Source organism: Nilaparvata lugens, chromosome X, assembly GCF_014356525.2.
Source record: "Nilaparvata lugens isolate BPH chromosome X, ASM1435652v1, whole genome shotgun sequence".
Taxonomy (NCBI): domain Eukaryota; kingdom Metazoa; phylum Arthropoda; class Insecta; order Hemiptera; family Delphacidae; genus Nilaparvata; species Nilaparvata lugens.
Genome location: NC_052518.1, coordinates 16,180,882 through 16,195,465, shown reverse-complemented (window position 1 = coordinate 16,195,465; position 14,584 = coordinate 16,180,882). Strand labels below are relative to the sequence as shown.

The window sequence follows — 14,584 nt, the reverse complement described above, 5'->3', positions numbered from 1 at the left end:
GGGTTTCAATAGAGTTTAAAGAGAGCCTGTAACAGAGCCTGGGTAAATTTTGAGGTCTTACACTATCATAAATTGCTGTTAGAATTTATGAATTATTATATTTATTGTACAAAACTATTAGTAAAAATTTATTGGAAATTTATTTTTATAACCTGACGATTGTATTATCACCGAAACTAGTAGTTATAATTTGTATTTTTATTCTATTATTTTATTGATTTCAAATGGTACTATAGTTCTTTTTTATATATGCTGTTAGAATATTTACCTTCTCAACTGCTGTACTTTATTTTTAACTGCTTAGCTACTTATACCTACTTGATTACTTAATAAGTTACTGTATGTTCAAACATTGAGATTTTAAAAATTGTTTATTTTATGTATTTATGATTGTTATTCTATATTTTGTAATTACTTTCAAATGTTTTAACAGTAAAATATTTTTGATTTGAATGGTTTTAGATGCGAAGGAATTGATTGTTTTAGTTAAGAAAGTTGAATTAAATATAATCATGCAAAACTTTGAACTCTAATCAGGATTGACTTTAAAAAATCTCCAAGTACAAGTTCTACTGAGATAATGCTGATCTAAATAGTAAACCACTTTAATGTCATCAACCTATTCATTTTCTAATTTCATTTTTCACTTCCACTCGATCATTATTAGGCCTACTTACCAAAGTTTCAACTACAAGTCTATTTACAGGAAATGATAAAAATCCATTAGAAACAACTACTTTATTCGACTACGTTTTATTTCCAACGATTGATTGATCATAAGACAAACAAACATTCATCTTTGCACGTAGCTATATAGATTTTTAAATCCAAAGCAAGCCCAACATGGACTTTTATTTGGTAACATTGGTAACTACACAAGCTCCAAATGAGAAATTAGATTGCACCGGTTAATTTCAATACACAAGACTTAATTTCAAACTTAATTATTTGTTAAGTGATTGGGCACGGTATCTCTGACGTGCTAGACATAATAAGGTAATCGTAGAACATTAATAAATGTTCCGGAATTACAAGTTAACAAAGCTGAATAGATTTCATTTCATGAAATTATTTTCAAATTAAAAATAAAAAATGTTTGTTCTATGAGCCAAATATTACACAAAAGTATAATAATTAGTGAATTAATTGTCGCTATCAAGTACGCCATCTTAGAGGTTAATACACAGCTAGTACGACCGCTTTGTAACCAACCATTCTGACTAATATCGTACATCTTCAAAAGTTGTACAATAAGTTTTTATAGCGCGACTCTTTTATATACAGATTACCGTAGAATAACTTCTACTTTTTCCATTGCTCCTTCTCATAATCGTATTCGGAAGCGAGACCTTCGATGATATTGTATTCCATATCCAGCAAACGCTGCAACTGCGCAGTACGAGCATCTTCTTGGAAACTTCTTGGGAATTTAGGTCCAAAACCTAAAAAATATATAAATTGAGTTATCAAGAGGAATAAGATTGATTCATTTTAATCGAAGGTTAATGCAAAATAGGAGAGATGAGAGTGAACAAGAAGTAAGTGTATCATTCGACATCACTGATGACGCTGTAGGAAAAGGAGAGAACATTTCAACAGTGTGCGTTAACAGTCGGCCATATTGAATTAGGTCTCATAAGATCAATGTAATATTTTGGAATACATAGCACCCTTATATTTATGGACAGAAATTCACGTTCTATATTATGTCATTGGAAAGAGAATTTAATTCTTCAGGACAATAATTATAATTGTTTTTACGTTTATAATTTTTAAAATAATTGATTAAAGCGAAGATAAACTACTCAAAGTTCTTCAAGCTCTTCAAATTTAATTCATCAAATTGAAAACAATACAATGTATGAATCATAAAAATAATAGATAAGCAGAAATTCATAATAAGATTCCAATCAACACATAGACTATTCAACTAAAAATAACTCGTTATCAATCTGACAATGACAATATTTATCTCTTGAGTTTGATTTAATTTTATTGTCAATTTTTGTAAATTTTACCATAGGCAACAGCCTAGTAACAATTATCAATAAATATATCTATCTATCTATATCTAATGCCAGCAAAAAGGTTTAAACATTTTTTAAATACTTTTAGAATAAATATTTAAAATTTGAGAAAGCTATTGTCCTGCTACATTAAATACTTCATGAAATGTATTTTTTCGCGAAAATCCTATGTGAACTGTAGACGTGATGTGTTCTAAAAGACCGCATGATTTGACTTTTTACATTGATGTTATGGTATATCAACACAATATGGCCGACTGCTACTGGCCTCTCTTAATATAACTAGGGATTTGAAGAACGCCGCAATTTCAAAGAAAATGACTAGATATGATAATGAACAGCTAACACTTCAAGAAACAAGAATTTTATTTGCTGTAAAAGATCGCAATAAGCATAGTCAACAATAGAATATTTAAAAACACAATACATAACACTTGGCCACATGCAGGTCGTTGCAGAGTATAATAAACTAAAATGACTTTAAATCAGATCTGTTGGATTGGACTGCACTTTCTACAAGGGCCGGAGTAGCCAATTCTCTTTTTTTTAATTATTCTTTATAATTTTGTTCATCCAAAAAACTAAAACTCTCGAGTAAACTAAAAAAACAAGCATAATGCTGGGTTTATTTTTATTCGTCTTTCTTATTCCAAGATTTAATGTTTCAATTTCTAATTACAAGTATGCTTACAAAAAATCCAATTAGAAGTCAATTTCTAATTACAATTGCTATTGAACTAAATACTATAGGGTATAGGGTTCAGGGTAATTAGTCTAAGATTATATGGTCTCAAATAAATGGTAAAAAGATAATACAAGGTGCGGCAGAACCAAGTAAGCAATTTTAAGGAGCAATAAAAACTTACTTAGGTCAGGGTATATAACGAAAATGCTTTCTATCTTTTGAATCTAATTACCATTTTATATTAAGTTTTAAAAATGTTATCTTTACGAACTCACACCTAGCACACAAGTCTGACTTTGCTGGCAGTGCCAAAAATTAATATCTATTATAATTTAAATTTGTCTTATGTATTTTGGCGAAATAAATATTCTACTTGTTGAAGACAATTTCCGAAATTTTGCACACAAATCGCAGGGTATGGTATTCTCTTTGTCTGCTGTTTCAACATTGCTAGAACGTGAGGGCGGCCTTTGAAAACCATTCCCTTCAAATATTCCTAAACAAAGAGATCGCAAATGCTCAGATCTGGTGGCCGCACAAAACAACCAACATTACATGTCAAAGAAACTTGGTATCCCGAAAACATTATCTCAAAACGTCAAGAGAATATGCAGTTATGTGAGCAGTAGCGTAGTCTGCTAGCCTTCGAAATTATGGAACTTCGAATCAAAATGCTAAATCCTACTCAAACGCCGGTCTGAAATTAATGCTCAATGCAACAGAACGTTGAACTGCTGTTTCTCACACTCAGCATATTTTCTGACGTTCTGAAGGGTTTGCCATGTCCATGAAGTGTCTCCTTTCTTAGTGCACTACCAGTTTCCTTCAACCAAGCCTAGGATCGAATTGTGATAGCATTATGAAAGGCGAAGTTGCATGAAAAGTTGAATTCTGTCGTCGGAAACCTCGTTGTGTAGCGTACACAGGCTCACTATTTTCAAAATAATCGCGTACGGGAAAACCACGATAATTATGTTGACCACTAGAATGAGGTTAACTAGAAAACAGAAATAGACCATGTGAAAATTTGTAACGCTATCATATAGCTTATGTGATGTGACGATCGAAACAAACTGGATAGTCTGTTCTGCCTATGAAACAATAGTCATAATTCCTCCACGGATAGCCACAATAATAGATTGTAACACTTATGTTTTTAATTTGCTATGAGTTATGATGGGATATTTTGGTAGGTCATCAGATCGGTCATATTTCAATTTGTCTTGCCTATAAAATTAGATGAACATAGCCTAAAAGGTTCTCTTGAATTATGTTTTAAATGTTAAAGAAAAGGTTAAGGAGGTTAGGTTTTTTCTTTTAAATGCAATGTGTTGATATTATTCGAAATGCTTTGATAATTTTGGATAATAAACACGAATAACGATAAGAGGAAATACACCTGCTATTTTGACCAACATTACAAGATTTGATTAATGACTTTAAAGGCCATAAGTCATTGATAATGGCCAACAAAACCATTGTTCTTGGGTGCATGGTATTTTGGGTCAGTTGCACGTTGCACGAAAATCCAACTGAATTAAAAAATCGTAAAATAACGTCATTGTACTGGCGTCAAATTCTTTAATTGGCTCTTGCTGCAATGGTTATACAAAGTGGTGCAGAGGAAACGCATGTTTTTTGAACCGCTAGTACTCGGCGACGGGAAGGGGTATCGCCCTTGAACGAATGTTGGCAGACGACTCATACTATGCCATTTCAGGCGCTAGTGTGTTCGCTGTCGGGCAGTTCTTTAGAAACAATGAATCTGTAGCCACAGTGCAACGCTTTTACATCAATATTTTAGAGTTGGACGTCAAGGAGCAGCTGATCGAAATACTGTTACTCCGATGGGTTGCAGCGTTTAGAAGTTACTCCGGAAAATGTAGATCAAATGTCGTATAGTCGATCGTCTAGGACTAGTAGCAACTGCCGTTCTGACTCGGTCTACACTTTCCGGAGTACGAACTGAATGGGGAAGACCAAGAGGTTTCTTTTTCATCACAGAGCCACTACTTCAAAACACTGTAAACCCATTGGAGTACAATATTTCGATCAGGCACTGCACCTCGACGTCCAACTCTAAAATATTGACGGAAAAGCGTCGCACTGTGACTACAGATTCATTGTTTCTAAAGAACTGCCCGACAGCGAACACACGATGTTGTATGTTCCAACGCTCCATAGCGACTGAAATGGCATAGAATGGGCCGTCTGCCAACATTCGTTCAAGGGCAATACCCCCTCCCGTCACCGAGTAATAGCGGTTCGAAAAACATGCGTTTCCTCTGCACCACCTTGTATTATTAGGAGAAATCGTTTTAAGGTGGTTGAATTTGAATTCCTTCAACTGATCGTAACTTATTATTTTTGTCAACTACTGAATCTGTACGGTTGCAAAGGGCTCCGAACTACACTATCAGATACAAATTTATGTTTCTTAGAGACAAACTGCAAAAAATTTGTCTACCAGAACTGAAAATCCATCCTATAGAATGCATAAAATTGGTGGAATTGAACTCGAAAAGTTTCAAATCTACATGAAAAAGGAGATAAAGATTGAGCATGTACTTTACAGACAAATAGATATCATATTGAACAAATTATTTACCGAATTGTTTGGTGAAGTAGAGACACCAAATTCCTAGAGAGACAAAGATGAGTGAGCATCCGAAGATGGATTTCCACTGGCCGGTGGGAGCTTGGAATTCAGCAAATGTCTGACAGAAAGAGGCTCTGTATAGAGCTTTCTTCTCCTCTTTGGTAAGTTTCTTCCAGTCACCCTTCTCTTTCTCTTTCAAAGCCTACAAACAACAGAATTGCATAACTAACTATACATAACTAAGTTGATAACTGATGAATACATGCAAACAAAAAATGTATTTGAATAGAAAAATCTTATGCCGAAAACAACTGTACAGTTCTAATCTTACTAATGATTTTAAAACTCATACAATTTTTTCTGAGAATGATGCCCACAAGAGCCCCAGGCTTGTGCGTGGGTGATGGGTGTGAAGATGATTATGATAATTATGACAAGTAAGTGGATCTTCATTGAGTAGTTTCTGAACCATCAGTTAGTGGGACTTCAAGCACACTGATAAGATATCACGCTAACCACTAAGTTAATAATATTGCAATCGCTCATAATTTCCTCCACTATCTGTATATGCTAGTAATCGATTGAATCAGGAGTCACCATCATGTTCACAAGTTACATATAGTGTGAACGATGTAAAGTTTACAGTACTTAAACCTATATGAAAATGTGAGTTTCAAAGTTTTCAATAAAGTCTCACATTGACAAGTGTTAGCCGGTGTAATGCCACACTATTCAAAGGAAACATTAAACACAAAACTATTACTTCAATCTTTCCTACAGTTTTTAAAGCTTCAATATAACTACCTATATTACCCCATCTACAGAACAAATTATATGTAAGTAATATTATTCCGATGTTTTTTCAGCTATAAAATATCTATCAATTTTAAAATTTACACTGCAATGTAATTACATGTGCTTACAAAGTATCAAGGTAATCCCAGTACGATTAGGATATTCTATTTTCATTCGCCATTGAATACAAATCTGTACAATAGGCTTTGTCATTCTTAATCGAAACGAAATTAGAATGAAGTATTTCAGACTATCCAACTTCATATAACTTATTGTAAATTATAGAAATCTAACTAGACATATTGTAATCTTTATTATTATTATTATTTTATTATTTCTCTCTGTCATGTAACCCATGTCAGAGGTATTTATTAAACATGGAAAAAACATTTACAATATTGAAAAAAGTCCTTTACATACTTGGATTAATTTCCTTAAACTATCGTGTAGCATCCCACTATAGAGTCTATGTGTCGGGATGCATTCAGTCTAAATTCTAAATTTAATATTTTATAATACAAATGAATTTTTATACAATACATTAATCTGTGCCATTTCTACCAATAAATATTTCTGTGCTATTTCTTTATAATGGCATCATAGCCGAAACATGTAGTGTCTTAGAACTAGAAGGGTGCAGAATAATTAGTTCAAAAAATGTAATCTATTTATTAACCAGTAACATAGAATGCTCTCTATTTTGGCCTCTAAGGATGATATCACACTCAGCCGGCCAAATGACCGAGTGGGAATACTTTAGCATTGGAATAGAAGAGACCATGTCACACCAGACGCATTCCCATATACTTTATATACACAGAGCTTTTTTCCGATTGTATCGTGTCCAGCTTGGTGTGTTATCTTCCACTGCTCTAAATACTGTTAGTTAATAGACGTCCTTGTAACATGAAAGAACTGTTATAAAAAATTGGAATCTTACAAACTATCTACTTACTTGAATTGCGTCGTCGGGCTTAAATCTGATAGCTGGGAATGGAAAGTCGAATCTATCAACGTAGTTGGGATCTCCATTCATTCCATAACCGACGACCTCTCGTTTGCCGATCTTCTCTAGTTCATAGTCTACAACACCATGGTGCGCACTGCGGGCAATCATGGCACCGGCCACTGGTTTTTTGGTGCTCAGAGCAGCCTTTAGACCACTCTTAATTACTTGACTAGACAGCATCTTCCTAAGCAAACATAACAAATAATAGATTATTAAAAACAGGTTGAAATAAGTCTTTAATTATGTTTAAAAAATAACATAATTATACAAGAGATTCTGCTTTAAATAATAGATACTGTGTAAAATGCGATAATTAATTCTGGGTTTGGAAATGTTTACAAACACAAGTATGTTCAATTTTGCAAACATATAATGAAATACTTCAAAAGGTCACAAGCACTGGTTTGACACAGTTTCACACAAATGCCCCTTCCGTGAGTGGTAATTTGGACGAATATAATATGAAATAATAATAGCATCGTTACTTCTGTCAGTTAAAAATAATTTACTTGGTATTTAGGTTTTTTTATTCGCATGTATGATTAGTATTTTGCCTAGTACCTAGTCAACACCTCTCAAATTATGTATTATGTCAAAAACATTAAAATAAAAGTTACAAGCCACAACCTAATGAAAACAATGATTTTAAAATTAATAATACCGGTAATTATTGGTGTATTAAGAATCGCTCCAAACAAATCCTTTTTAAAGTACATACTTTTTAATGAATCTCGAAGTCTTGTGATTCTCAATTCAACATAGAGCGATAAATTTCAGCTCTAAACTTCATTCCTACCAGTAAGATGCTGGGTAGATGCGTTATTGTAATTGACTGCTGACACTATTGATGAATTAACTGTGATCGAAAACATAGATTACAGTGAAAGTTGGTGAATTTATATTTTTTTAGAAAACAACACAAAACTTAGGATTAAATTTATCTACTCATATGAGTTATTTGAAACATTGAACTGACAGGAGCCGATTGCTGTGCCTATTTTATGTTAAAATGCAAACTAATAATATCAGTAGTCAGCTGGTTATTATTAATCTGTTGCATATCCATAATTTTTCACTATTACTATTAAACTTGAATTTCAAAGCCGGGTCCAGACGCTCAACCATCAGTCTTACCATCAGTCTTTTTGCTCAAGCAAAACACGGATCGTTTGGTTCAAGAAAAAAATTGCGTGCACACGCATCCGTCTTATGTGGTCCGTTTTCCTATTTACCGCAGCTCCACTGCGTTCATATTTCACAATTTTCATCAATTCTTTTCGATCGATTATACAAGCATAGAGTTTATTTTTGTTGCTACTAGCAGTGCCTAGTAGCAGTGTAGCAGTGGAGTCAATCTATGCTCCTTGACATTTATTCACTAGTATAATATTATCATAAGCGTTTCTCTTTTTATCTCCATCACTATACTCTTTACATTTTATTATCCAAAGACATGGGTGTGCTTTGTAGAGTTCAATTAATTCAATAATGAATTCGCGTGGGTATGTGCGCAAATCTGATATAATACGAATAACTATATAAACCAACTAACTGATAAATAACATGAAATAACTAATAATAAGACTGATATATAAATACTGAAAATATATTAATGCTGATTCACCACATACAATTGTTTATGATAATAGCCCGGACACTTGACAGCTCAATATAGCCTACAATCACTTATTGAGAAGTTAATGAATACTGCAATCTGCAATAGAAACCAAGTGAAGTAGGCTACTGTATGTCCTGCGCATGTCCTTTAATTAAACATTGCCAACAAGCTAAGGGTATTGTACTTATACAATACAAGGGTATTGAGTGAAATGATTTTCATAATTTCATGTTTGATATGCCTGCCATCGCCATGACAATGATGTTTGACTTCTGTTAATGACCGATGGAAATTGGGCTTGATATGGCTCATTGAGTCTGAATTGTATATGGTTGACATATATCCGGTAGATGAATAATAATTTATATCGTATTTTTTCGCTGATTCAACTGGATAATGCTATATTTAACAACATAATGACAAGAATATTACTGTTAATCGCTGAATGGCTTTGTTTACATGTCACATCTCGAGACACAGTCGATAAAAAAACTTGCTTATTTTCAAATACTCGCGAGGCATTTTATTAATTTGAGGGCGCTGAATCCGAATCTGAAATCACAATTTCTCTATCTCCATTTTTAAGCGATTTAGATTTTTGTGGATAGGCAAAAGACGGACGGTTTGATGGAAAAAGATTCCAGGCCGATACATTTTAAGTTTGACGACTTATAAGCTTGAACACACATCAGTTTTACCGTCCAGACGCAACGACTTACATGTACTGACTTTTGCTTGAGCAAAAGACTGAAGCTAAACTTGAGCGTCTGGACCGGGCTTAAGAAAAAACTTATGGAGTGAAAAAATGCACTTACATTGGTAGTGACGATCGTTTTGACCTGTTGTTGCTGGTATGATAATAATTATAATTCGACAACAGGTCGAAACGATCGTCACTACCAATGTAAATGCATTTTCACTCCATAAGTGTTTTTTTTTTTTTTAATTCATGGTTATTATTATCAACTATAAGCAGGTGCTATCCATGCTCCACAAATTAGCATGGTCTGTTACATTGCAAAAAGATTTAATTTACTATTATAATTCCATGTTGATATGAAATCAATTATAAAAATTGTGATAATTTACAACATAAAAATTATTCGATTGGGCTTTTATCTTACATAAACTTTGTATCATAGAATGAATAATTTGTTTAAATGATTAAAATTATAATAAATTGATTAATAAAAATGAAAATAGGCCTTTAACCATCCACGGTAAATTAAGGATCTTTATGAAAAATTTAAAGTTAATCAGTTCAGTAGTTCAGGCGTGATGATGCGTCAAACATGTATTGCGTATCCAGTACATGTATATGCCAACTCCTTCCATTATAAATAGTATACATTAGTTTGTATTTTATCATGCAACGGAGCCAGATGGAGTAAAACAATGAGAAGATAATTTTCATTACGTGAATTTTCATTCTAACTTTTTCTATCCAGTGGTGGATATTCCATATGGATGAGCTAGTGAACTGAATGTGAGAGCTATTGTACAGAAAATTTTCTCACAGCCAGGCCTGTACAGCAAGTGGAAGAGACTATTTAAAATAATAGACTATTAACCTATTTCGGACTATGTGTAACCTTATCTAAATTTGGGAGAGGAATAGCACAAGGTTACCTTATTTTTTCTCTCCCTATCATTTTTATGATGTATACTACTTATTGTATCAATAACATAAAATAAAGACTAATATGTAAACAGATAGATATTTAATAGCACTAAAGCCGGGTTACATACACCATTCTGTATATAAAACATTTTGAGTATTCCTATTCACTTGGGTCTAATCTGGGCAACTAGGACCCAGGTCAGAATGGTCAATGTGATAAATTTGATCCCAAAGTTTATGCTGGTTTTTGTAACAAATAACAAAGCATAAGTATGCTGATGCCCACATAAGTGCAAGACTGCAATAGCAGACTGAAGTTGCGTTTACTAGGATACGGCGACTCGCCAAACTTCATTACATTTTATCTCAGTATGAAGAAGATTCACATTTACATCTTCAAGTCTCTCAAACAGAAATCTTAATTTGTTTCATGGCAGTTTATACAAACCAAAGTTCATATCTTATCAAATGAGGCAAGCTGCAACCAATGGTATATGCTGCAGACATTGAATGTTAAAGGTCCAATTCCTAAGGGACGACTATAGTGTGGTCCACGTTATAATGGCAGAGAAGAAAGATAGGAGATAGCGTTGCAGATTCTCTGCTTTCTATAGAGGATAGCTGATACCGGTATATCTGATGTAATATTAAATATTCATTCTGATCAAAAGTCCAACAGTGGAAATAAAGATATAGGTTAGCTTTGACGCATCACATTACTGTACTTTAGAATTGAGTGAATTTACTGATATTATTTCAGCTGATTTGACAATAATTGACCGAAGCGAAGCTGAGGTCTTAGTTTCGACTCGATCGGCGTTTGTCTGTTTGTACCGCAGTTATTGTCCGATTTGGATGAAATTTGGTATGCAAGTTCTTTGAAACAAGGCGCAGAAACGTATGTGTAACCAAGGTGTGACATTTTTGGTAAGACCTCCGGGTTTTTTGTAATATTTAAAAAACCGTAAACTAACTAACTGAAGATGCAGGAATTCATGTTCCTACTTTTTCGCATTCACTGTTACTAGGGCATGGTGTCCAAGACGGTTGGAGCGTAGTTAGATACACTGTGTGACCCAAGTTCAAATCTCGTTCCGACCAGATTTTTTTTGCAGATCTTATTCTAATAATATATCATTATAAAATTATTATTATTACTATATAGAATAATTAAATTGAAACATCTTATTACTAGTAGTTCTGCGAACAGTAGACCTCGCTCATGAATAGCCTACAACTTTCAAACTAATGAGAAGGGCCATTAAGAAAGTACAGTATATTGTGAAGATTTATCCATGTCATCTATTATTTTCTCCAATGAAAGTGGAAAGTTTTTCCAGGGACACCGGACTTATAAATGTCTCTCAAGGAGGTACCTTCAAATCGTCCACATATTTACAATATTACAATTTTTTTCAACAATTAATGATAAGAAATCGGTCAACTGACAGAAAAATGGAATATGCAGTAGGCAATGTAGACCATGAATCGTCTCACAGACGATAGTGAGACGGAAAATGATTCTAAATAAGATGGGTTTGTTGGTGACAATTACAGGAGGTTGCTAATAATGATTTTCATGAAAAGTGGATTCAATGTCTATGCCTGTTATGCCTATGCAGAATGTTTATGCTCACAAGTCGGTTTCCGATCACATACTAAAGCGAAAACAAGAGCTAACTATATCAATACATGACTATATTAATATCAATACATAAATAGGCCTAACTATTATTATCTATGTTACAGATAACTCAACTATTTTAGTTGTAGACAATATTCAACATCATAAACATTTCTTTAACCTCCAACTTCTTTTATTCATAACTATCAGTTATTATTTAACTGAATTTTCAGTTTATCAGGTACAATGATTATTTTATTCTATGCATTTTTGTGTCGCTCTACTGTGTCAAGTCTTTTGTTTTCCTTTAGGTACTGTATGAGATCGGAAACCGATTTGTGAGCATTAACATTCTGCATAGGCATAACAAGCCATAACATTGAATCCACTTTTCATGAAAAACATCATTAGCAACCTAATGTCATTGTCACCAACAAACTCATCTTATTTAGAATCATTTCCCATCTCATCATCGTCTGTGAGACGATTCATCCTCTAAATTGCCTACCGCATATTCCATTTTTCCGTCAGTTGACCGATTTATTATAATTAATTATTAGAAAAGTTGTAATATATGTTTATATTATAAATATGGAGACGATATAAAGGTACCTCCTTGATAAGTCCGGTGTCCCTGCAAACAGTGTCTCTAGCACTTTCAATGGAGAAAATAATAGATGACATGGCTAAATCTTCACATTAATATACTGTACTTACTGGCCCTTCTTATTAGATTGAGAGTTGTATTCATACAAGACTAGAACTACTAGTATTTTGATATTATTGATCTCTTTAATCTCGATAAAGCAACAATAGGCCAAATTACTATTACTATTATGGTTAAGATGTGGAATGGTCATCATCATCCATTAAATCTTGGGAGCTAAAAATAGTGGTTCAATCTGAGTAATCAATGAACATTGAAAAATTGCATGTCTGAAATAACTAAAATTACTTGAAATTTGAGCGATTCGGATTCTAAAATTAACTTTGAACTGAAAGTGGATGTTTCAAGTTGATATTTCACGCAAAGTGAAGCTGAAATTGGACCTTGATGAAAGTCAAGTGACTATATGCATTAAATCAGATACAACAATTCTCCCATGGCCAAAATAGAAAATAAATAGTTTATGATGTGCATAATCAGTGAAAATTATGAATAAATGAACATTTTATAAACTAAATTTGTCTACTAACCTGAGATACCGTACAACCGCAAAGAAAGGCAGACGATTTTTTCTCGATAATCACGAGCTGAGCAGCTGGACAGTAGCGACACGAGGCGGCGACCTTGAAAGTTTGAAAGGGCATTAAATTCAAAAGAAATTTTTTCAGTGAAATTGTTTTGAACAAAATAATTATAATGTTATTTTATGACCTGGATCAGGATAGAAATATTTTTTTTAGTACATTGATGAGGAATTCAGTTTTCGATTTGTCTACTCTTGCGATAGTCTCCCAAGTCGATAATATTGAGAAGCGCCAAATTCAAAAAGTTCAAAGAAAAATACTGCTCACTTGACCTTACAAAATTGAGTTCAGTATTGAATACGTATTTCTGTTTTCCTTGACTTGTGTAACAATTTTCTACCCATTAGTTCTCGAAAAAACCCATAGACCGCAAGAAAAGCTCGAAAAACGTGTATTTTTTGAAATTCTTAAATAAATTCCAATATAAGTTCAAGTCCCCAAATTTCCAACTTTTAAAAATATTTTTTCTTAATAGCGGATTTTCCGTTGAATTTTTTTTCGCAAGTACCGTATCATTTTGACCCCAATAATTTCTTAGCGACGACTCAAGCCACAGCGGTTGGAGCACATAACGTATAAATTCATTAGATTCTATGAATTTATTATTATTATATGAATAGTAAAAGCAATTTATATAGTAGCCAAAACTTCCAGTTTATATGCAGCCATGATGTTCATACAACATTAAAATCCAATTAAATATCAAATCTTATGAATTTATAGGTTATGTGCTCTAGCCGCGCGACTTGAGTCGACTCTTAAGATGCCTACAGATTTACGCGCCGCGAACATGAGCAATTTACTTTTAATCAGCTGATGACAAGCTTTATATATCTATATCTTATACCGTTTCTGTAAAAATACAGAAATGGACAGCTGATTAAAAGTGAATTGCTCATGTTCGCGGCGCGTATCTGTACGCACCTTAAGGAGTTGCACGTTGTACTTTTAGGGATTTAGGGCCGGTTTTCGAGCTCGGGATCTCTAAGTTCTGGACTTACAGAGTCCATGACTTAAATAAGCGCTCGGGACCTCGGGTCTAAATCGACTTTCTGAGTCACGATTCTATCTTCTAAACTCCGGGGTCTATTGAGTTCTCGACTTATTTGAGTCCAGGACTTTAACGCAATAAACATAAAATAGGAAATTCACAATATTTTGCTGTTGTATTGTTGGCATTATAGCAAAACGAAAACAGCTGATTGCAGCGGGATAATTCAAATGAGCATGCTCTCCAAATTATTTTGTAAAAATACGTTTTGATTTCTTTGTAGGCCTATTCAAAGCAAAACCTAACCTTTTGAAACATGAATGAATAAACATTTCATTTCAAGTTATGCTATTATTGATCATTG

The 14,584-nt window shown here is 33.4% G+C and overlaps 1 protein-coding gene across 1 annotated transcript; it reads right to left on the bottom strand.

The window, feature by feature from the left end:
• Positions 1-723: 723 nt before the first annotated feature.
• LOC111047701 lies at positions 724-13,328 on the bottom strand. Its single transcript, XM_022333517.2, has 4 exons — positions 13,176-13,328; positions 7,062-7,299; positions 5,321-5,513; positions 724-1,442 (listed from the first exon to the last, which is right to left on the bottom strand). The coding sequence occupies exons 2-4, from the start codon at positions 7,293-7,295 to the stop codon at positions 1,303-1,305; spliced, it is 567 nt and encodes a 188-aa protein (XP_022189209.1). The 5' UTR covers positions 7,296-7,299; positions 13,176-13,328; the 3' UTR covers positions 724-1,302.
• Positions 13,329-14,584: the final 1,256 nt, after the last annotated feature.